Source organism: Panthera tigris, chromosome C1 (genome assembly GCF_018350195.1).
Source record: "Panthera tigris isolate Pti1 chromosome C1, P.tigris_Pti1_mat1.1, whole genome shotgun sequence".
Taxonomy (NCBI): Eukaryota; Metazoa; Chordata; class Mammalia; order Carnivora; family Felidae; genus Panthera; species Panthera tigris.
The window spans coordinates 145,933,874-145,957,215 of record NC_056667.1 but is presented as its reverse complement, the minus strand read 5'-3'; the positions used below and the strand labels follow the sequence as shown (position 1 = coordinate 145,957,215).

Below are 23,342 nucleotides of genomic sequence, written 5' to 3'. Positions count from 1 at the left end.
TCCCCCCTGCCTCCGTTATGGTTGGTGATAATCATTGTGGCTCTCTTAGTAATGTTTCATGGGCACAAACGTTACTGTACTTAAGGAATTGGGTTCTGGGGGAAAGATGTTAGTTGTGCAAAGTGGTATTCTTAGAGTGCCCTTGCTCGTGGTTATGAAAGTCTTCGGAATCTGCAGCATCCCCTGGGATGTGTGTGTGAACAGAGAGCTGACCTGAAATCAAAATCAAGAATGTGTTCTAAAAGCATAGAAACAGAGATGATAGGGAACAGCACAGCACTCCTCTGCTGGCTGTTGCCGAGGTGAGATGATAACTCTATTCCTCTTGAATGGAACTCCAGAACCCCTGGTGAAGCCATTCAAAATACGAGGCTATTTTATGGCCTAACTGAGCCTTTTTCATAGCACAAACCATATGAGGGCATTTTGGGTTTCTGGTGACAGAGCAGACTCCTCCGTAATAACAGACTCTCTAATCTGGCCTTTCCTCATGTGTACATCCAGGAATCCTGAGGGCATGTGGTACTGCAGACACATATGTGAACTGGGGTGAGCCGAGGTGGGTCACCTCAGAAGGCCCTGGATCCCCTCTTGCTTTGGAAGAATCATTAAGGATGATTCCCCCAAGCGGACTTTGAGAAACTCCCCAGCCCATGGCCTTTAGGAGTGTGGCACGATTAACAAGGGCAGACGACAGAGTGGCGGTAGCATCTGTATGAGCATCCGTATTTAACATGAAGCAGCTTTAGGCTCACCAGAGTCCAGAAAAGAGAGGCCTAATTATGTCATCCAGAGAGCGCACACAGTTTGTTGCTTCTGAGGGCAAGACTGCCTGCTCTCTCATTGAACAGGGTCTCAGTGTTTATGCCATCCCTGCATAAATTAGATAGCATGTTTTCAAAGGAGGAATATTGGAAAGAACTGTCTCCAAACTGCAAAGTTTATAGAACTAAAATCCAAATTAAATTCTTGCATAGAAAGCTGGCATTCTTCCTTTAAAAGTAAAACTGTCCAGAATTGGTACTCAGTCCTCCCTATTACATCCTGGGGACTATTGTTCCCTAATTTCCTGAGCACTGGTGCCATTCTAGGCACAAAGTATGAGCACAGAGAGCTCTGATTTGTACCCAGTTCCTTGAAACCTTATATAATATCTTTATAAGGTTCAAGTGATTAAATAACCTCCTATTTAATATCCCCCCCCAAAACTTCAGTTCAGTTGAAGATGTTAAATAGAAATGTGTATTTTAGAGCTACTCCTGGAATATATTTAAGATGACTAAGAACGTCCCTTTCAAATAAAATTAATAGTGATGTTATAACTGGAGACTGGATATTTAGTTTAAGAAACTAATCATGAGTCAGGACATGAAGTAAAAAATTAAGATTTGTGGTGTTTTTGTGCATCGTTAAACCTAAATCTGGATTTATTAACTGTTGGGCTCTTGTCTCTATATTATTCTAAGATCTTTTTTTAAAGTTTACTCATTTTAGAGAGAGCAAGAGCGAGCAGGGGAGGGGCAGAGAGAGAGGGAGAGAGGGAGAATCCCAAGTAGGCTCCCCTCAGCTAGCACAGAGCCCGATGTGGAGCTTGAACTTGCGAACCGTGAGATCATGACCCGAGCTGAAATCAAGAGTCAGACGCTTAACCAACTGAGCCACCCAGGTGTCCCAGGATGTTCTAAGATCTTTCTTAAAAAGAAAGCTGTAAATATACCCAAGCAGGGATGATTTTTTTAAATGACCAGTTTGAAAGAGTTTTAGGCACTTTCTCTCCAAGTCAGATACATACATTTGGCAGTGAGCACTGGCTAAAAATGCCTTTGGTAATCAGAGAGAATGGGTCCAGCTGCAGCAATGCCTCCATCATGAAAACTCATTCACTGAGAGGAAATCAGGTGGTTCTGCTTCCCCTTTGCTTTTCTTAATTGGCCAGCAAATGTTAGGCAAAGGCAGTTTTGTTAGATGTTGAGAAACCAAAATCATGAAACTCATCCCTGACCGGGTCAGGGACACATTTCAAAGAGATAGAATACCTAAGAGGCAAGTGGACCGATGTTCTGTGGGACTGTTTCTGAGAACGGATTGTGTCTCAGGTGGCTTCTAAGAGTCTGGGCACATTGCTGCTTTCCTCTCCCCATATAACACTTCTGATGAGTAGTGGCATAACTGAAAGATACCTTTCCATCAGATAGGCAGCAGCTTCTACAAAGGCTGGTTTAAAAAAACAAAAGAAGAGTAAAATGAACCTACATGGAGAAGCGGAGTCCATGTTTCTTCTAATGAAATTTCTAAGCGTATAAGCAGAACTAGATTGTTTGGAATGGTTGCCTTGAAAGATACCAAAGCAACTTTCACCGAGTTTTAGTGTCTCAGCTTAATTGCCGTGCTGAGTACCTTAGATGATGTTCTCTTACTTTGCCCATGGTCTGGGGCATTGGTCATGCACTTGATCACTTTGCGGTTTGAAAACACAGGCTTATCTAGCTCTGATGTGATGTTTTTGCGAGTGTGTGTGTGCAAGATGGGAGAGGGAGGAGAGAGTTTGAGATTGAAATTTGGCCTGCTAATTGTCAGTACAACTTTTATTGTGTGGCCAAGTAGTAAAATTGACTGTAGTCTACAAAAACAGCCTTTATAGTTTGCTGCTGGAAGTCTTCCCAGCAGGAGAGGGCTGGGGGTGGGGGTGGTATCCACTGAATGGTGAGAGCAAGAGTTTGGACTGAAGACCCGTGTTTTAGTTGTAGCTCTGCCTCCCACTATGGCCTAGTTCTGGGCAAGTCTTCGACTATTGTGGGGCCCTGATTTTCTCATCTCTAAATTGATAAAGTTGGACTAGACGATCTCAGAACTTGCTCACCGTGGGGCTCCGTGACTAATTGTTAAGACCCATAATAGCCACCTTATAGTCTGTGCTTGTTTAGCCACAGTGGGTGGTTCTCACGAGGATGAGAACATCTGAATAAACCGTGGCACATTTCAGGAGCAGAGGCCGAAGCCTGCAGAGCTCAGAGAGCTGTTGCAGTGAGAGGTTCCGAGCCATCCCACTACAATAATAATAACTAAACATGACTTTCCAGAGTACACTTGTACTGTAACCTCTTTAACTATTTTCCTCTAATTATAATTGTAGTAAGTACCCATTGTGGAAATTAAGAAAATGTATGTTAGACGGAAGAATGTCACAATTCACCCCGATTCCACTAAATAGAAATAACCATCAGAGTATTTAATAGATTTCCTTTTTAGCCTTTTTCCGGTGCCTATTTTGAATAGCTAGGTACGCTCATTTAGATGGATAGAATTTACTGCGCTATTTTCATTTAACGTTATCGCAGAAGTGTTTTCGCATGTCATTAAGAAATACCTCATAAGCAGCATCATTATCACTTGCTCTCAGTAATCCGTTCTCAGAATATTAAGGCCTAGCCATTATTGATCACTTAACATACCAGATATTATGCTGGGTGCTTAACATGATTATTGATTCTTGGATTACCCCTATGGAGTAATCCCTCCATAGCCCCTGTTTTTTAGATAAGGAAGTTGAAGCTCAGAGAAGTTCAATTACTTGCTGGTGGTTATGTTGCACAGCTGAAATTTGAACGCAGGTCTTTGTTATCTGTTCTCTTAATCTCTGTACAATGTTTAACAATTTTTCTATTATCTGATATTTTTCCTTCTATTTCCTATAAACAATAACATATTAAATATTTTGACATAAATATTTCTGCATTTTGCAGTTAAATCTTTAAGAAAGAATTCTAGGCATAGGGTTATTAGTTCAAAGAACCTGAACTTTTTACATACACTCAGAATATATTTTCTTTGAATTTTTTTTTTTGTTCACAGAATATCCATTTGATATTTTCTATGACTATACCTCACTTTTAGTGTAACATGATTACCTCCTTTGATTATTGAATTTTATTCTTCACTTTGCAGTTTTACACAGAGAGTTCTTCTGCTTCCCCAGTTGTACTAGAAGCAACACATTTCATTTTAGAGGCTAACGGCATATTTTTTTAACCATTAAAACCTGACTGGTTTTGATGGACAAATAGGGGAGATTTGCAGCAATTCTGAAAAATCAAATATATGTAGCAGTAGTCTATGTTCAGGAAATTTTCATTTGTGAATATGAGAAGAGAAAATCATAGTAAGAATTTGGAGTATTCCTTTGAACAATGGTTTGACATTAAGGTTTGGTATAATGGTGCTAGTTTCTTTAAAATCAGTAAAATTATTAAAGCGTTTAAATGTTTCCCTATTTGTGTGAAAATAATGGCCATTATGATGGTTCTTTTCTGGCACTCCCTTGTTTTTAATCAATCTCATCTTTTCTTTGGTTAGGTCTACCTCTGTTGGTTCAAAGAACAATCGCAAGGACGATCGTACTTCAGGAGATAGTAGGAAAAGGTAGATTTGGTGAGGTCTGGCATGGAAGATGGTGTGGGGAAGATGTGGCTGTAAAAATATTCTCCTCCAGAGATGAAAGATCTTGGTTTCGTGAGGCAGAAATTTACCAGACGGTTATGCTGAGACATGAGAACATACTTGGTTTCATAGCTGCTGACAACAAAGGTATATTCTTTTTTTTTTTTTAATTTTTTTTTGATTTAATGTTTATTTATTTTGAGAGAGAGAGAGAGAGAGAAAGCACAAGAGGGGGAGGGGCAGAGAAAGAGGGAGACACAGAATCTGAAGCAGGCTCCAGGCTCTGAATTGTCAGCACAGAGCTGGACGTGGGGCTCAAACTCACAAGCTGTGAGATCATGACCTGAGCCGAAGTCGGATGTTCAACCGACTGAGCCACCCAGGCGCCCCCAGCAAAGGTATTTTCAATCTAATTTAGTTCAGCAAGTAAAAATGTTATGTCTGTCATCAGATCAAACTAAATAATGTCCTTGTTTTAATAAAATCTAGTCTAATTTCTTTATTGAGGATAGAAAATGCTTTTCCTCTTCTCCACAGATAAACATACAGATCCATACAATAAAGGCAGGGCAGACGAGTGATATGAAATCATGATGACGCCATAGCCAGGTTGATATTTAAAGTATTTGGTGACTGGTATGGCACAAGAATCGACCAGTCAGAACAGAAGATTCAACTGGAACAGAGTCCTGAGAGAACCCTGCAATGCTAGCTTTTATGCCTTATTTTCTGGTTCATGGAGAAATCTGGAGGCACCTTGTCAGGGGTTGGGGTGGGAGGTGGGGGAGGTTGCTTTGGGTGTCTAGGGCAAAGGGATGGGATTGGAATTTTGAATAGCAGCTGTTAGCTGATGAGGACAGAAATATTTCAATATTTTAATAACTGGCACAGACATACCAATGAATGCTAGCTGAATATCCACCTTTGCTAGGACAGTACCTCTCATCTGTATGAACAGGCTTCAACTCCAGAATTCCAATTTTCCATGAACATTATCAGAATGGCAGCCAGCAAATCAATTCTAGTGAAATTTTCTATTAATGTACTTTGAGCATGATTTATATGTTGAGGCTTAACATCAACAACCCCAAACAGTATCACTTTTTGAGTTTTGAGGAGCAAGGCAGAACATCAGTGTCCTGGTATTTAAATCCGTATTTGGCAAATATGGTGTAAATCCCTGAGTAATCAGGGACTGGGTATAAAGTTTGTGAGTTACCTGTACTTTCTTCTTTTTGCATAGATTTTAGTCACCTAACTGTACATTAGTTCCCTTAATAAAGGGAGACAAGGCACAAAGGGAAGCAAAAGTTGACCCCCTCAATGTTTTTGATCTGAATCAGTAATATTCATGAAGAACTTTGGTGAGGTAGAGATTGTAACATCTATCTAAAAACCAGATGATCTACGGGTATCAGGGACTCACCATTACCTATGGAAATTAAAATCTATGGTTATTTTGATCTATTATAAGCTTTATTGTTATTAATTAGGTGACATAAGAGAGGCCTGGAGTTATTGTACATTTTGGTAGCAATTGTGTTTGCTGATGGTTTGTGTTTTTTCATGTGGGTAGGTATAGACTGAGTAAAGCCAAGATGAGCTTTAAAAAGAAAGATGTTCTTTCCAAATCCTCAACTACATATACTTTGAAAATATATCCAGACTATTGAAAATGAGACATTTCTTAGTGAGCTAAGAACTTTTCCTTCCTAAGATTGAGTTGAAGCATACCTACTGATTAGATTAATTAGCATTGTTGTCAAAGCAGTAATGACTTTAGTTATATGGATCATCTTGATGGGTCTAATTTAATCATAATGTTTATTTGATTATAAAAAACAATAGGCCCAAAAGACATCATCCCTGATGGTCTCCTTCTTCAGTTTAACTGGTCTACCTGTCACTGGCTTATTAATCAGTGGCTTTGTGCATGCTTTCAAATGACCTCTAACATCACTTTCATCCTCATTTCGAAATCTTTTGTGGTACTTACAGTTCCATTGGTTAGTCAACTCTCTGACAAAGATGTTAATGTGAGAGGACAAAGGTAGCCATTGGCGTTGAGCAGAGAGAGGGGTAGGAGTAAGGATTAGTTTTATTCATGGTCAGTTTATTACTGAGCTTTATCACGTTATGTTGATTTTTGTATTCCTAGGAAATTTTATCGCTACCCGGATTTGGAAATTAAATATTTGGATTAAGAGTTAGCTTTTGTAAATAAAGCATTTAATAGGAAAAGTCCGGAGCAAATGTTTATTATGGCTTCCTTCTCTGAGCATCAGAACTGGTCAGGGCTTCCCAGGGCTGTTGTAGACTCCATTCCAAAAGCTAAAACTAACTCTAGGGACTCTAATACCTACAGAAGTTTTAAGCTAATTTCTGTTCTGCTAAAAATATTTCATAAGCTGGATTACCTTTTGGTTAGATGAAGTAAATTATTTGAAAATGTTTCATAACTGGCTTTCAATGTAAGCATTTGGGGAAAATCAACTTCATATTTTGAAAATTGAACAACATGAACATTCTCAGAATTTTCGGGCTTTTATTATAGTGATAATACTTTGTGTACATTTGTTGCATTTCTGGTTTTTATTGGAAAAATCTTTCTTAAAAGCTCAGAGTGATTTATAGCACAACACTGAGCCTAAAAGCATCTGTCAGTAGTTTTTCCTATAATGTGGTGTTATCAATGTATGGAGAGAATAAGAAAGAACTTGTTCACTTATCATAATTACTCTCACAGCTTCCTATAGCTACAGTATGTATAACAGGTTTTATTATATCAACATCTTCAGGGATTCAGTGAGAAATTTTACTGTACTAACTTGGACTGTCAGTATCATCACTAAAGTAATTAACTTTCCTTTGTTAACAATACAGATTTATTTTCAATACTGACATTTGCTCAAAGCCTTTGGTTTCTTCCTTAACATAATACAGTGATTTTTAATGCAACAAAATGATTTTTTTTCCATTTAGATAATGGAACTTGGACTCAACTTTGGCTTGTCTCTGAATACCATGAACTGGGCTCCTTATATGACTATTTGAATAGAAACGTAGTAACAGTGGCTGGCATGATCAAACTGGCACTTTCCATAGCGAGTGGTCTGGCCCACTTACATATGGAGATTGTTGGTACACAAGGTACGTGTTTTCTTTCTAAGTTCTCTCTGCTTCAATATGAGGATGGAAACACCAAATTGTGTTTTAGTGCTTCCTTGTATTTTAATTTATTCCAATTATCAAATGTAAAGAAGCACTAAGGTACTTTATAAAACTGAGGGTATTATCATGATGCAGGCAACTCTCATCTATATACTCACCATTGTGTATATTAGCCATAATAATGTTTTTATACTGGTGGCTCCGGCTTTGCCATTTAGCACATACACCTGGGAGATCTTACTTGGGGGGGGGGGGCGGCAAATGCTCTATATTCAGAGAATATTGATAGCTTAAATATTTACCTTTGATAACTAAAATAATGGGAGATGGTAATGTGATCTTGAAAAGATATTTACATATCATGTATTCAAAGGCCAAATAATATGCACTGTCCTTACTATTTATTGAGTTAATAGAGAATTGGCTCTAGAAAGTCATTAGTCCGGACGGGGCAATAATTCTCTAATTTGGATTCATGGGCCCTTTAAACTCTTAAAAACTACTGAGGATCCCAAAAGTGTTTGTGTATTTGGGTTCTACCTGTTAACATTTACTATATTATGAACTAAAATTGAGAAATGTAAAAAATATTTATTAATTTACTGAATGCTAATTAACCGATTAAATGTGAAATACGTTTCAAAAATTTACATCTTTTAAAAAAATTGCATCCTTTTTTTGTAATACAAAACCATTTCTAGTGAAAATAATGGTTTTGTTTTACATTTTTGCAAATCTCCTTCTTCTCTGACTTAATGTCTGGATTCTCATGCATGTTCTTCATTCACTTGGTTCCGATATGTTGTTTTGGTTGAAGTATGTGAAGAAAAGGTAATATCACACAGATATGTATTCAGAAAAGAGACTCAAAGACTCCCAGGGATTTTAGGGTCACATTCGAGAACCACTGGTGTAGGGTAGTAAAAGTTTGAAACGTGTTTGTAAGAGAATATTTGCTATATTCTTACGTAGTTGTAGCGATGCCAATTCTTTCCCTGTTTATTCAACAAAAATTTATTAGTGGCCACCAAGTGCCAACAAGTGTTCTGAGCATCAGAGGCTTGCGGATGAGCAAGACACAGGCCTTTAGGCAGCTTACAGTCTAGTTGGGAAAGACAGATAGACACACATGGGAATGAACAATATAGCCAGTAATAAGGGTTCTGAAGAAGGCAAAACGAGGTACTCTGTGGAGAATGACTGGGGATGTGGGATGTGTGGTCAGGCAAGACTTGTCTTAGGAGGTGACATTTGAGCCAGGTCTTCAACGTGATTCCCTTTGGAGAGAGTCAATCTTTAGTAACAACAACAAAAAAAAGGAGTATTTTTTTTCTTAATGCTTCATAGGTAAACCTGCGATTGCTCATCGAGATATAAAATCAAAGAATATCTTAGTGAAAAAGTGTGAAACGTGTGCCATAGCGGACTTAGGGTTGGCTGTGAAGCATGATTCAGTACTGAACACTATTGACATACCTCAGAATCCTAAAGTAGGAACCAAAAGGTAAGATAACTAGCTTTGGTAGCACCCTGAGACATGTGACTGCCTCCCAAACGTGAAGTCATGGGATGTGTGTGTGCGTTTTGGTTTTTTTGGTGGCGAGTGGTCTGAATGGAAAATCATTAGGCCCAAGAAAGCAAGAAGTCTTCTGTGGGTCATTGAGAAGTCAGTGGCATAATGCTTATAAAGCAGGGACAGTTGGCATTTTAGTTGTATAGACAGTAGTCATTTGGTAAGGAATCCAGTAGTTAGGGATGGTGGAAGAGATGGTGATACATTATTTTTCGTGTGCCACTTTCTGAGAATACATTTTCCTAGGGATAGGAGGAAAAACATGTCATCAGTATATAGCTCCTCCAAAGCCTTTATACTTATAAATGCACTGAAACTCAGGGCTAGATCTATTTTTTCAGGTTCTAAACAAGAGATGTAGAATCAGTATATTGAGCAAGGTAAGTGAGGGACTCTAAATAAATACATACATGTGCTATTGTACTCCCTTAGTATTTAAGGACGTGTAACAGTTTTTGTATTTACCTGTAATTGTACTTATCCTTAAGTCTCCCAAACTGATGTATATTAAAATAATAGGGGTTTGGACATATTTCCCACGTTCAGGGAACAGAATCTCTGAAGGTTCAGAACAAGAACGAGATAAACAGAACATACTGCATATGTATTACGACAGGCCCGTTGGGAGTGAGATTTCTGGTGTTTTCTTGTTCTGGCCAGCCTGTAGCCAGCATACTTCCATTTCCTTTTATTTGAACATCAGGCTCATGCTCCTTTGGTATAATTCCTGGGTTCTTGACCTTGAAATCAGAAACGACCAAAACATTTTCCTGGAGTTGTTAAAGGATCTTGCGAGTAGGGAATTTCTGGTTCAGTTGGCCTCCAAGCCAGATTAGAGATTCCAAGCCCATCACTCTGAGCTCTTCTCTTGGTTCCCTAGAATTTAATGAGGCCCCAGGAACACTTCAGGGCAGTTTGTTCAAACCAGGCAGCCCTATGGGACCTTTTTTCTTTTCCCTCTGAAAAGCAAACTTCAGCTTGCCCATATGACAGTCTCCACATTAGGGACCCCCAGGGAAGCCTTGGATGCTGGATTCCTTAAGAGGATCTAAAACTTTTAAGAGTTTGGGAGAGTACTGCATCCTGATCTTAATATTTTGGGAAATCATCAAAATCTCCCTAGGACAGCTAGACTCAGTCAGGTCCCATGGCCTGTAGATATCTTTTGTTTAGTTTTATTCAAACAAGGTTGTAATTTTCTTGTAGCCAATGTATATTGTGTATATATTTTTTGAAACCAGTATAAAATAAAATTGTTCATTCTTAGAAGGTATTTAGGGTATGCTGCTGAGCACTGCGTTATTGTCCTGGGCCCACCATGAATAAGAGATGCTTCTTGCCCTCAAGGAGCTTTACATGGCAACATTTGTTGGTGGGAGTTGAGTTCCCTCTTTCCTCTTGAGTGCTTTGTTTACTGAATTTCCCTCTAGCTTTTTTTTCCAAGTCATTTGGCTCCTGGCACTTGTGCTTTGACACTGAATAGGATGACCTCTGGTTTTATTTAAAATTTTTTTTAATTATGGTTCATTCAATAACTGTATTATTTAAATTTAATTTATTACAGTGACTTAGATCTACTTTTAAAAATGATGTAAGCTATCCTAATTTATATTTTGTGACAGGATTTATTAAGATTGTATTTTACTGGATTGCTGTAAAGTCATACACAGAATCTGAAATGTGCATGTTTTTCAAGGTATATGGCTCCTGAAATGCTTGATGATACTATGAATGTGAATATCTTCGAGTCCTTCAAACGAGCTGACATCTATTCTGTTGGTCTGGTTTATTGGGAAATAGCCCGAAGGTGTTCAGTTGGAGGTAAGATGTTGGGGATAATTTTGTATCTGTCTTTCCTTGATGCTTTGAATATAAGATATGATTTTGTATGTATTATTTTCTAAGCACCATATTGAATCATTTTTTAAAATTTAAGAGACTACCTTTTAGGGATAGCTTTCCATTGGCAAAAGTGGAGCATCCTACGTATAATGCTGATTTTATATTGTGATTACGGCTTAGGTGGGAGTGACGTTTCTCCTGATAATTCTGATTTTCTTAATGATATTTTGCACAGCACTTGAAAATTTTCTTCAGTTTGTATGCAGTTAACTGTATCCCTACTTAAAATTTTTTTTTCTTAGTGTTTATTTATTTTTGAGACAGAGACAGAGCGTGAGCAGGGGAAGGGCAGAGAGAGAGGGAGACACAGAATCTGAAACAGAATCCAGGCTCTGAGCTGTCAGCACAGAGCCTGACCCGGGGCTCGCACCCACGAACTGTGAGATCATGACCTGAGCTGAAGTCAGACACTTAACCGACTGAGCCACCCAGGCACCTGCTATATCCCTACTTTATACCAGAAATTAAACCCAAAGATGTTAAATGACTTAACAAGAGCCATAGGAGTTGAAGTCTTCTAGCTTTCAGGCTTTTCCTGTTTTGTTTTGTTTTTCCCCCTGTGACAATGCATGTGGAAGAGAGAAAGCGATGGTGGGCAGAGGTGAGCATAGACTAACTTCCTGACTCAATGCTCCTAGCAGTTCAGAGATTAATAATGAGAGGAAGAGAGTTTGAAAGGATGAAACCCTACAAATGCAGTCTGAGGGAGTTGTGGCCTCAGTGGAGAAAAGTTAACTACTGTTAGAAAATGGATTAGAGTTTTCACTTTCAAGGGAGAAAGACTTAAAACTAAGCTGTGGTTTAGCAAATTCCTGAATATCTGACTTTAGGCAAGTTACTTGGTCTCACTTTCCTCATCTGTAAAATGAATCATAAAACTGACCCCTTGGGCTTTGAGGATCTAACAAATTGGTTTAATTAATTAATTAATTAGTATAGAGCATGCTTATAGTAAACATTCAATAAAACAACTGTCATTATCAAACCAACTTCAGTTTTTATATTTCGCATTGATGTCATTTTGCATTACGCTAATCTCATTTTTTTCAAATGAGTAAAAACATTTTTTAAGCTTCCAAGGTTAAAATTATACTTGAATGAGAAAACATAATTTTCCCCCTTTTATTCACAGATGAAATAGTACACCATTCAGGAAGATGAAGCTATTTATAGAAGCAATAAAATTACAGTAGGATTTTGGAGCCTGGGATTGAGTTCCAGATCTGCCACTTACTAGCTCTATGACCTTTACCAAATTTATGACTGTTTGTGCCTCAATTTCCTCCTTCTATAGAGTAGGGATAATATGGTTCCTCTTTTAGTCTGTGGATTTGAGAAATAATTAGTTAAAACATGTAAAGGGCTCAGGACAGTGTGTGGTGAAAAGCATGACTCAAACATGTTTGTAACAATTTTTTTTAATTCATATTAATAATTGTCTAGATGTGCTTTTAGGTCATTGTCTAAATTTTCTTCAACTATTGAAATAGTAATTTGTTAGGGCACATCTTAAATATTTTACATTAAAAGTACTATAGTTAAAGCAATTTTATAAGGAAATTCTCAGTTTCAAGTAATATTCTGCTAATTTAGATCAGGTCTTTGTATTTGAGACTCTTTTAATATGAACCTTCATGTTGAACTGTCCATATTTAGTACCTTTGCTGCTTCTTTGGCACATTCTCAGGTATGGTACTTCTATAATCCAAATGTAAGAAACACAGCATTTAAAAGATTGCCCATCAGTTTTCAAAAAGAGTAAGCTATTCTGTTTTGAAAAGGTTATTTCATGGAGAAACATACTTCATTCCCAGAGCAATGAGGCCATGCTATAAGTTTTTCAATTAGGCATTACTTTTGAATTGCACAATGGTATTTTATATAAATCAGAATTTACATAATCTTTATAATTATGTAAAATATTTTATATATTTACATTTATATCATTATTAAAATCCTGTAAATGTGATGTATTTCTATAAAATCATATGTAATATATAATATGTAATTGTCAAAATTGTATACTTCATAAAATAGATATGTTTGTTTTATATAAGATATATGTAATTATCAAAATTACATACATTTTCATAATATAAATTTTATAAACTTATATAATAATTATTCAGGTGAGCGCTTAATACCTATATCTTTGGTTTCATAGTGACACAAAATTTTATTAAACCTGACTTTCCAGTTTCCCAGGGTGCCCCTTGTACCTAGAAGACATAATTGGTTGTCTTTGGAAATAAGCATCTTTGTTTATTATTCACACTAGGAAATTTATCATGCAAATTTCTTATAGGAATTGTTGAGGAGTACCAGTTGCCTTATTATGACATGGTGCCTTCAGATCCATCAATAGAGGAAATGAGGAAGGTTGTTTGTGACCAGAAGTTTCGACCAAATATCCCCAACCAGTGGCAAAGCTGTGAAGTAAGGCTGTGTTCTTATATATGTTTTACCTATTGTAATTCTGAGGTAAGTTACCAGGGAAGGTTTTTGGAGACCACATAGTTCTTCTCTCTTAATCCAGGCATCCAATTCTTTCCACGTATGTAAGTGTATGTCCTTGCATCAGTCCTCAGAAGGATTTTAGTCCTTTTAGCTATATGTATACATAATGCTAAGTTAAGTGGCAGTAATAGGCCCTGGTATCCCAATGACTTGACACAACAAGACTTGATTTCTTGCCATGTAAAGTCCCCAACAGGTCAGGCAGCTGTGCTCCCTGTGCTGATTCAGTAATGCAGGTAACTTTGATCTTGGGATGCTGCTGTCTCAACGCATAGTTTCCAAGTGTCTAGGTCAGGCAAAGAGAGGAGATGGACGGTCACACGTGGCTCTCTAATGCTCTGGCTTCAGGTGAGTCACATCATTTCCACTCATGGTTCATAGACCAGAGTCAGTCACACAGTCCCATCTGACTGCAAAGAGGCTGGTAACTGTAGGGACACAGACATGTTTGGTAGTCTATGTCCATGCCAGACAGAGTATTACAATTTCAATCATCCTTGGAGTCACTAAATTATTTCTAACCCCTAACTTGCTGAAGTTTGAGCTTATTTTCTTTCATCAGAAAAGCCTCCTCACGGCCAAGACCTTTGTTATCTCCTCATGCCCAACGGCACAGACAGTGACCACCATGTAATATACACACAATAAATGGTCATTGCAGTGCTAGTTTGGCCCTATGTGAGGGAAGAGACTTTTCTAGTTTGCACACAGAGAAAGAAGGGAAGGTGAGGCAAAGAGTACAGACCATCTAACTAATTCCAGAACTGTTTTAATGCTTTAATCTCTCCCAACCCCCTTATATAGTCTACCATATTAAATTGTAATATGTGAGGTCTTTTGAAAGTGACATTTTTAGTTTGGCTTTATCCTAAGGGTTATTTTATACAGTAGGTTTTTTTCCTCATTTCCCCCCTCCTTCATGTTTTATTCAATTCTTTTTCCACTTAAGGAAAGATTTATGTCTTGATATTTCTATTTCGTATAGGTATCTTATCCACTAATTATTTTAGAAGAAGAATTTGAGACATTTACAACCAAACTGAAATTAAGTGCGTTTTTTCCTAAAATTAATAATTTCATGTATATGGAAGAGTATATAACATATATGTAAAGTATAAGTATAATAATAAAATGAGAAGCAGTGAATTCACTACCAAGTTTAAAACATAGAACATTCAAAGATTCCTTGCCCCTCTGAGAGATTACTGTTATGATGATTTATTACTGCCTTGCTTTTTTGTAGGAGAAAAATATATATGTTATATATATGTATTATATATATGTATATGTATATATATACACACACACATACATACACACATACACTAAAAATGTATTGTTTACTTTTGTGTAATTATGAAACATATTATTGAAACTTACTATAGATACTCTTCTTAATTTCTTTTCACTTTCCCTTATAGATGTGTATAGCATAATCTGTTCATTTTCATATCTGTGCAGTAGTTCATTATATTGCTAGAGTAAAATTTCTTTTTCTGCTCTTTGTCTTATGTGTGATTTTAATATTTTTAAACAACATGTGTTGTGGAAAAATTTCTTAGAGTATAAAAATGTAGATTCTTTTGGGGTATCCATATAGATGATCATGTCTCCAAATAATGAGAGTTCTAGCACCAATCCTCAAGCCTTTTCTTTCTTATTGCAGTTTCTAGGACTTTAATATACTGTTGCCTGAAAGTATTGATACTGGATATCTTTGATTTACTCCTTAAAGTTTATGTGTTTCACCTTTGAGTATGATACTTGCTGTAGGTTTTGTTTCTCATAACTTGAATCAGGTTAAATAAAAGCTGACTTTGTTTTGATAAAAACTTTCTTCCTCTGTATGAGGTGATGATATGGCCTTTCTCCTTTGTCTCTAAATGTGATAAATTGCATTTGTAGATTTTCCACTGTTAAACCAACCATGCATTCCTAGAAAAGATCTAACATAGTTTTAATGCAAACAATTTTGTACATTGCTGATATAAGCGATTTTTGTCCATTTGTGTCCAGTATTTAGTTTTCTTATTTTGTATTAATCTCATGAGATACTCATGTGATTTTATACCATTATTGTGTGTTGAGACTTAACATGTTTATCATTTTCTTTATTCAACATTACTTTTTGCCTCTCAGAGCTTCCTTCTAAGATCATTTTCTGATTTCCTGATGTGCATTCTTTAAATGTATTTTATGTAAATTGGTTTTTTAGGAAGACCTAGTGGTTGGAAGTTCTTTCAGTGTTTGGGTATCTGAAAATTTATTTTGTTCTTAATCATAAACAAAGTTAGGTTCATAGTTATTTTCTCTAAATAAAGTTGTTATTTCACTGTCTTCTGGCTTTCATTATCACTTTTGAGAAGTCAACTGAGTTTTGTTTTGTTTTCTTTTGTTTTGTTTTTTTTTTTAGTTCATTTATCTTTTCTTTCAGACTACCTTAAGAACTTCTCTGTCTCTAGTATTCTGCAGTTTCTCTATGATGTATTTGGTATAGATGTCCCTTGATTAATCTTTCTTGTAATTTTTGGACTTTCTAATTCCAAGGATTTGTGATGTTCTTCAGTTCTGGAAAATTCTGCACCATTATTTCTTCAAATAGCTCCTCCTCTCATTGTCTCTCTTGCCCGTTTTTAGAGAACTCATTGGATGCATGTTAGACCTTTCAGTTTTTTGCGTGTCTTCTATTCTCTCCTGTTTTCCATATTTGTATCTTTATGTAGCATCTCATATTTATCTTCCAGTTCACTAATTTGGCCCTCAAATGTGTCTAACCTGCCATTTATCTCATCCATTTAGATTTTTTAAAATAAAAAAATATTAATAAAAAATATTAATGATAATATTAAATAGTATTAAAATTATTCATCTTTCAGGTCAAGAAGTTTTTTTTTCAGTCAGAAAAAGGTAGTGAGTTTATTAGGTTTTTTGTTTGTTTTTTTACTGAAGTATAGTTGAGACACATTATATTAGTTTTAGGTATACAACATCAACAACCCAATACATCATGCTGTGCTCACCACAAGTGTAGTAGTTACCATCTGTCAGCATACGATGCTATTACACCACCATTAATTATATTCTCTATGCTATGTCTTTCATCCCTGTGATTTATACATTTCGTAACTGAAAGCCTGTACCTCCCACTCCCCTTCATCTATTTTGTCCATTCCTCCCACTGCCTCCCTACTGATAGCCATCAATTTATTCTCTGTTTATATGGGTCTGATTCTGCTTTTTGTTCATTTATTTATTCACTTGTCTTTTAGGTTCCACATACAAGTGAAATCATGTGATATTTGTCTTTCTCTGTCTGATTTATTTTACTTAGCATTATACCTTCTAGGTCCATCCATTGGACCTAGAAGATGTTGCAGATCTTGTTGTTGCAGATGGCAAGATCTCGTCCTTTTTCATGACCAAGTAATATTCCACCATAGATTTTTATATATATATTTATATAGATAGATAGAGAAGATACATTTCTATTTATATATAGTTATAGATGTAAATATAGATACATTTAATTTATCCATTCATCTATCAATGGACACTTGGCTACTTCTGTATGTTGGCTATTCTAAATAATGCAGCAATAAACATAGAAGTGCATGTATCTTCTTAAGTTAGCATTGCTGTTTTTTTAAAGGGGGGGGGTGGGTAAATACCCAATAGTGGAATTACTGGATCATACACTATTTACATTTTCATGTTTTTAAGGAACCTCCATACTGCTTTCCACAGTGGCTGCACCAGTTTGTATTCCACCAGTAGTGCACAAGGGTTTCTTTTCCTCCACATCCTCATGAACACTTGTTATTCTTATCTCTTTGATTCTAGCCATTCTGACAGGTATGAGGTGATATCTCATTGTGGTTTTGATTTGCATTTCCCTGATGCGTAGTGATGTTGAACATCTTTTCATGTGTCTGTAGGCCATCTGTGTATCTTCTGTGGAAAAATGTCTATTCAGGTCCCTTGCCCACTTTTTAATCAGATTATTTGTATTTTGTGTGTGTTGAGTAGTATAAATTATATATGTTGGATATTAACTCCTTACCAGATATATACTTTGTGAATATCTTCTCTCATTCTGTAGGTTGCCCTTTCATTTTGTTGATGATTTCCTTCTCTGTGAAGAAGCTTTTAACTTTGTTGTAGTCCCAATATTTTATTTTTGCTTTGGTTTTCTTTGAAGAGTTATGTCACAATGTTTTATTGGTACTTTTTCTTTTTTAAAAAATGATCTTTTTAACTTATATTTTGAATTTTCTCTTTGCTTTTTAAAAATTTATTTTTTATATATTTATTTTATATTTTATATCATTTAATTCTAGCATCTAATGTTTTGATGGGTCTGATTTTACTGTTTGTTGTTTCACTTGATCCTTGTTTATGGTACTTTCTTCATACTTGTGCTTGAATTTTTGTCATGATCTTAGGCTTGTTGCTTAAAATGCTTAACATTTTAAGGCCTGAGCTTGACTTTTTTTCCTTACCAAGAGTCAAGATTTAGGTAACTTGCAAAATTTAGATAATTTATAAAATTTTTAGATAATCTAAATAAATTTAGATAATTTACAAAATTCCTTGTCAGACTGATTCATCCTTATATTCAGGACTTGGCAAACATCTTGACTTGACACCTTCTGTGTACTTTGGGCTGTGTTTCCTAACTTTCACATGTTGTTCGTCAATTCTGAAAGTCTAGACTATGAGATCCGCAGATGTCGCCAGAGTGGCCACTTGATTCAGTGATTTCTTGCATCTCTCTGGGTTCATCTTTTCTCATTATTTTCCTTTCTGAGTATTTATTTATTTACCAGTTCACTGTACAGGTTTTATTTTTTAACTGAGAATTTTTGATATTTATACTTAGATCATTATTTTAAGATGGCATAATTTACATACGCTAAAATGCACAAATCTTAATATACAGCTTGATGAATTTAGAAAAAAGTATACACATATGTACCTACCATTCAGACCAATGGATGGGGAATTTGCTACTCATCCCATATCCCTTTTTTGGCTTTCATGGCCTTTCTCAGATTTTAAAAACTGGCCACTTTTCCATATTCCCAGAAATCAATGGATTGCACTTTCAACGAAAAGTTAGTTTCTCTAATGTTAATGTGTGTGTTTTGACTGGATTTTTAAGGAGGTTGCGTCCTTATCTTTTCATATGGTTTTAAGTTTACGATTTTCTTCAGAGCTTAGCATCAGTTCCTGGGTTTGTGGTTATACTTCTCTTGTACTGTGTTTATGTGATGGGCTAACATGTTTGATATTTTTCTCTTTTAAAGGCACTCCGAGTCATGGGGAGAATAATGCGTGAGTGTTGGTATGCCAATGGGGCAGCCCGCCTGACCGCCCTTCGTATTAAGAAGACTATTTCTCAACTTTGTGTGAGAGAAGACTGCAAAGCCTAATGATGATAATTGTGTTAAAAAGAAGTCTCTCACAGCTTTTCTTTTCTCATTTTCCCTCTTTATGTGAATGTTGTTGCCTTTTTTTGTTGTTGTTCTACCTCAAAGATAATGCAGGACAGTATTTAAGAGCCCAAAGGCAGCATGAAAAATAACTCTAAAGTCAAGCATGGGCAGGAGTCGACTTCATCCCATCTCTGTGTTGTCTTTAATTTTATTTTGAAAAGCAACACATCGATTCATCTTTTTTGTTTAATAAGATATGACAAAAATGTAAAATAAGCTATATAAAAATAATACAAGCCATTAAGGTTTTATTTTACTTGAATCAAGAGCACATGAATGAAGAAAAAGAAATGTAAAAGCATTTTTTTTTCCTGAGACGAAAACAGTTTCATTAAAAATGTGAACTAGAGCACATTATATCTCAGCAGAACTCTAGATGATATAATCTGTGGTTTTCGCTTTTTTTTAATTAAGAAGGATCTTTTAAAAAAAGTAAATATTGCTCTGAACTTCAGTGTCTAAAACATGTAAAAGGGGAGCCGCTCGGTTAGAAGGTGAAAGTGAGCTCAGAAGTAGCCACTTCCTTGGCCTTGTCTCTTCCCAGTGCCCTGCTCTCCATAAGCCTCTACCACAGCAGCCCCGCAACAGTGTGAAAGCCACTAAAATTTTTACTTCCTCTCATTTCCAAATGAGACATCTGACAGCTTGAGACACTGAGAAATCCCAAAAGTCACATAGCTAGTGGTGGCGCTGGACCTTGGTCCAAATCTTGTGATAATCTGTAGACTTAGCCAACTTCCTCCTTTCCCTTAAAATCCGTGTAGTTCTTTTCTCCCTATGCAGAAACAACATCTTTCATAGTGGTATTCGTGGTCTAGTCAAACAAAAGACAAATCGGGTCATTTTGCACAATCATAATGGACCTGCATGAACTCTGACAATACTCATTGGCATTTTCCTCATGGAAATTTCATAGTCCACCTGTTTGTTAGATAAAGATTAATGTTTTCTGCGTACTTCCAGAGATTAATCGGGCATATAGATCCATTGTTAGAAGATGTCTTTCAGATTTATTTCAGAGGTCCCTACTACTTTTGTACATACACACTTAGAACAGAGGGAAGACGAAAGCAGGAGATGTTTTGAGAAAAATTAAGAAAATTCTTCAGTAACTATAAATAGATATTTCCCTACTCTTTCAAAATGAGCAAGTAGATGCAGAAGAAGCCTCATGATACTTTTGGCTTTATTTTACTTCCTGTGGAGACAGAAGTGATGAATTCTGAATAATACATGAAACATTGAGTATTTCCTTCAAATCTGTAATTCTGCTTTGGTAAAGGAGATTTAACATGGTATCTTTTATTGTCCTAAAACACTGCTTCCTAAACTCCGTTCCTTAGAACACGCTTCTGTTGAGATGTTCCAAGGTCAAAACCGTTCTTTGATAGATTCTTAGAAAGTGATACTGCACATTAGTATATCATGTGCTTTGAGGAATATAGCCATTAAGAGATGTTACTTGAATTTCTTTGAATTAGATTTCCCAAATTATTTGACCTTGGAACCCTTTTTATTAAGAACAGGGCAGACCTTTTTACTGTCCCACATTTTAGTGTTCTACAAAGCATAACTTGGGTAACAGTGTTCTAAAGGATATATCTATGTATTTTCATGTAGAGCACAATCTATTGGTTATAATTCATTTCACTATGGAAATATGTTACTGAACCCATCTTCGTTTGACTGGGATCAGATATCGAAGGTCCAAATCTGATGCCTGTGGCACTGTCATTCATGCAGTTATCCATTCATTAAATAAGATAGGGGACCCCATATCTTCATTGCCACAATATTGGGGCCAATAGAGAAAATATGGATACGTTCTGCCCCTGGGGATTTTAAAAGCCAATTTGGAAATGGGAACAGGGATGTAGGTGTTGGGTTGGGGGGAAGGAAATAAATTGACAAATAGAATACAAAGTAGGAAGTCTTGAGTTCTGTAAGACAGTGGGTTCCTGAAATTGCTTTCAATTTGCAAAACATTTAGAAAGTATCTTCATTTGGTTATTGCAGACATCAGTTTTTAAAGTGACTATGTGAAGGGATTTTAAAAAGAGCTTACGTGAAGGGGTAACCTTGTTTGTGCTTGTTACCTTGATTTCTCAGAGATTGTTTACGAATATATGAGAATGAAATTATTTATTTACTTTAGTTATACTATAGCTACATGGTTGTCGAAATAAACAAGAATAATATCTCCCGTTTTATTCACTTATATTGGGTGAATATACTTATTTAATTTTTAAGAGAATGTTTTAACATCCCCAATTTTCCTTGACACTGTGTTTTATAATTTATTTGAGGGTGTCCGAATATGATTCCATATTTTTTTGGTTCAACTTTTCCTCTAGAGGAATCTTTACCTTTTGAGACATTTTTCTTGTTTTCATGTTGGTTGACTGTAGCTTCTAACTAGTCTTACATCTCAATCACCAGATGCACTTTTTAAGAAAAGAGGTAGGTTAACAAAAATGATTAAAAGAAAAGTTTAAAAGTTCTAATTTCTCTCAACTCTCAACACGATTATAAATAGAAAATATGCACTTACAAAAATAGGGTAAAGTTTAGAACATAAAACAAATTTATTGTATATACCTATACTGTTAAACTTCATATTATTTGTTTTTGATGAAGTATCATTGTGTAGTATTTATTTCATTTGAATTGTGTTATAAGCAAAAAATATTTTTCATAGGCTCAATGTGTCATTGTTCTTTACTCCTTTCAAATATTTTGACTTTGGGTATAATTTGAAGCTTGGGGAATGCTATTTATGAAATGTCAGTACAAAGTGGTGACGGAGTTTCTATGCAGCATCACTTCCTTAAAATAAGGGAAACATTATTTTCGTCAATATTACAGCATGAACTTGTTGCCTTTAAGCTACACGTTTAAGTGTGTAATTGGTAAAGATTCTGTTGTGTGCTTGTGTGCTTTCTTCTATGTCTAAAGTATTTGGCATGTCACATCTAGAATTGTTAATTTATGTTCTGACTTGAAAGTGAAGTGAAACATGACTGTGTCGTGCACTATTTTAGGCATAGCACTTGCTTTTCATCTTTATACTTTCAATTAACTTCGCATTTTAAATTTCCATGATTGTATGAAAATAGTAACCTGGTTGCAGTGTCTGAAGACTTCAAAATCAGCTTTTATCTTAAAACGAGGATCTGTGATAGATTCATTAGGTTGCAAGTTCCATAATAATTTATTATTCTTAATACTTCTACTTTAGTGGGAATTATTAAACAAAACTACTACTGTGCTGGAATTTTGCCACCATGTGATTTTTTGGGGCAGAGAAAACTCAGGGCTGTCTTAGAGTTTACGTAAAAATACCAGGGAACCTACTGAGCAAATCATCTGAAAGCAGGGAGCCCACGTTCGCCATTATACAAAGTTCAACTTAAAATGGTTTAGCAGGGAGTACTTTTTGATTATTTATTTAAAATAAATATGGAGATGTTTTTTGTTTCAATACATTTATTTAAATTATGGACGTTTTATTTCCCATCAGGAAATTAAGAAAGCAACAGTAGCAAATGAGTCAAGTTGATGGCAGTTGATGTCTTCAACAAGCATTCCTTTAAATAAATTTAGAAACGTAGAAAACTTAGAAATATTTAAGAATTAGTGTCTTAAAATGGCATCATTGTGGTTTTCAAAGATATTCTAAATATCTCTTCTTTTGTAAAACATGCTGGTCTGTTTGACAATGCTTTGTATTAGCTCCCTCCATAAGGTAATACGTTGCATGGATGTTATGCGCTATTTAGTGAAGACAGTAATCCTTTCCTTCTGAGGGCTTCTTCTAAACAGAAAAAAATGTCGGTTGGAATACAAAAATTTCATTAAAGTGGTAATATTAAATAGAATTTCTATAATAGGCATTTTTTTCAAAGTGTCTTAATGCACATTTTCAGATACCTGACATTCTTTTTTCTCTCTAGCTTTACTTTTATGTTCCATTATTTTTCTCATCTCCTTTTAAAACATTCCCTTACTCTCTTCCAAAATTATCTTTAGTCCCTAATTTTAAAAAGCAACCAACTATTGTTTACCTTAACCGTTCTAATTATTTAGCCTCCTAATAAAAGAGAATCCCTTGGTGGTCTGAATTATTTCAGGTGTGTCACAGACAAAAACCAGAATTTGGAAAATGCCAAGGATGCAGGAGACTTTATAATTCAATTCCCAACATTTTATAGATGACAAAACCAAGGATCAGAGATAAATGACTGCTA

The 23,342-nt window shown here is 35.8% G+C and overlaps 1 protein-coding gene across 6 annotated transcripts in view; it reads left to right on the top strand.

Annotated features, from left to right (window-relative positions):
• Positions 1-19,302, top strand: part of ACVR1C (activin A receptor type 1C) — a 74,304-nt gene extending 55,002 nt beyond the window's left edge. For 5 of the 6 annotated variants that reach the window (XM_042994473.1, XM_042994475.1, XM_042994476.1 and 2 more), the window contains exons 4-9: positions 4,354-4,584; positions 7,420-7,587; positions 8,956-9,112; positions 10,878-11,002; positions 13,389-13,519; positions 18,907-19,302. In XM_042994473.1, coding sequence (XP_042850407.1) covers positions 4,354-4,584; positions 7,420-7,587; positions 8,956-9,112; positions 10,878-11,002; positions 13,389-13,519; positions 18,907-19,032 — 938 coding nt within the window. In that variant the 3' untranslated portion in view covers positions 19,033-19,302. Of the gene's footprint in view, positions 1-4,353; positions 4,585-7,419; positions 7,588-8,955; positions 9,113-10,877; positions 11,003-12,215; positions 12,285-13,388; positions 13,520-18,906 lie in introns of those variants that run through there. The other variant, XM_042994478.1, reaches the window with a different exon arrangement.
• Positions 19,303-23,342: the final 4,040 nt, after the last annotated feature.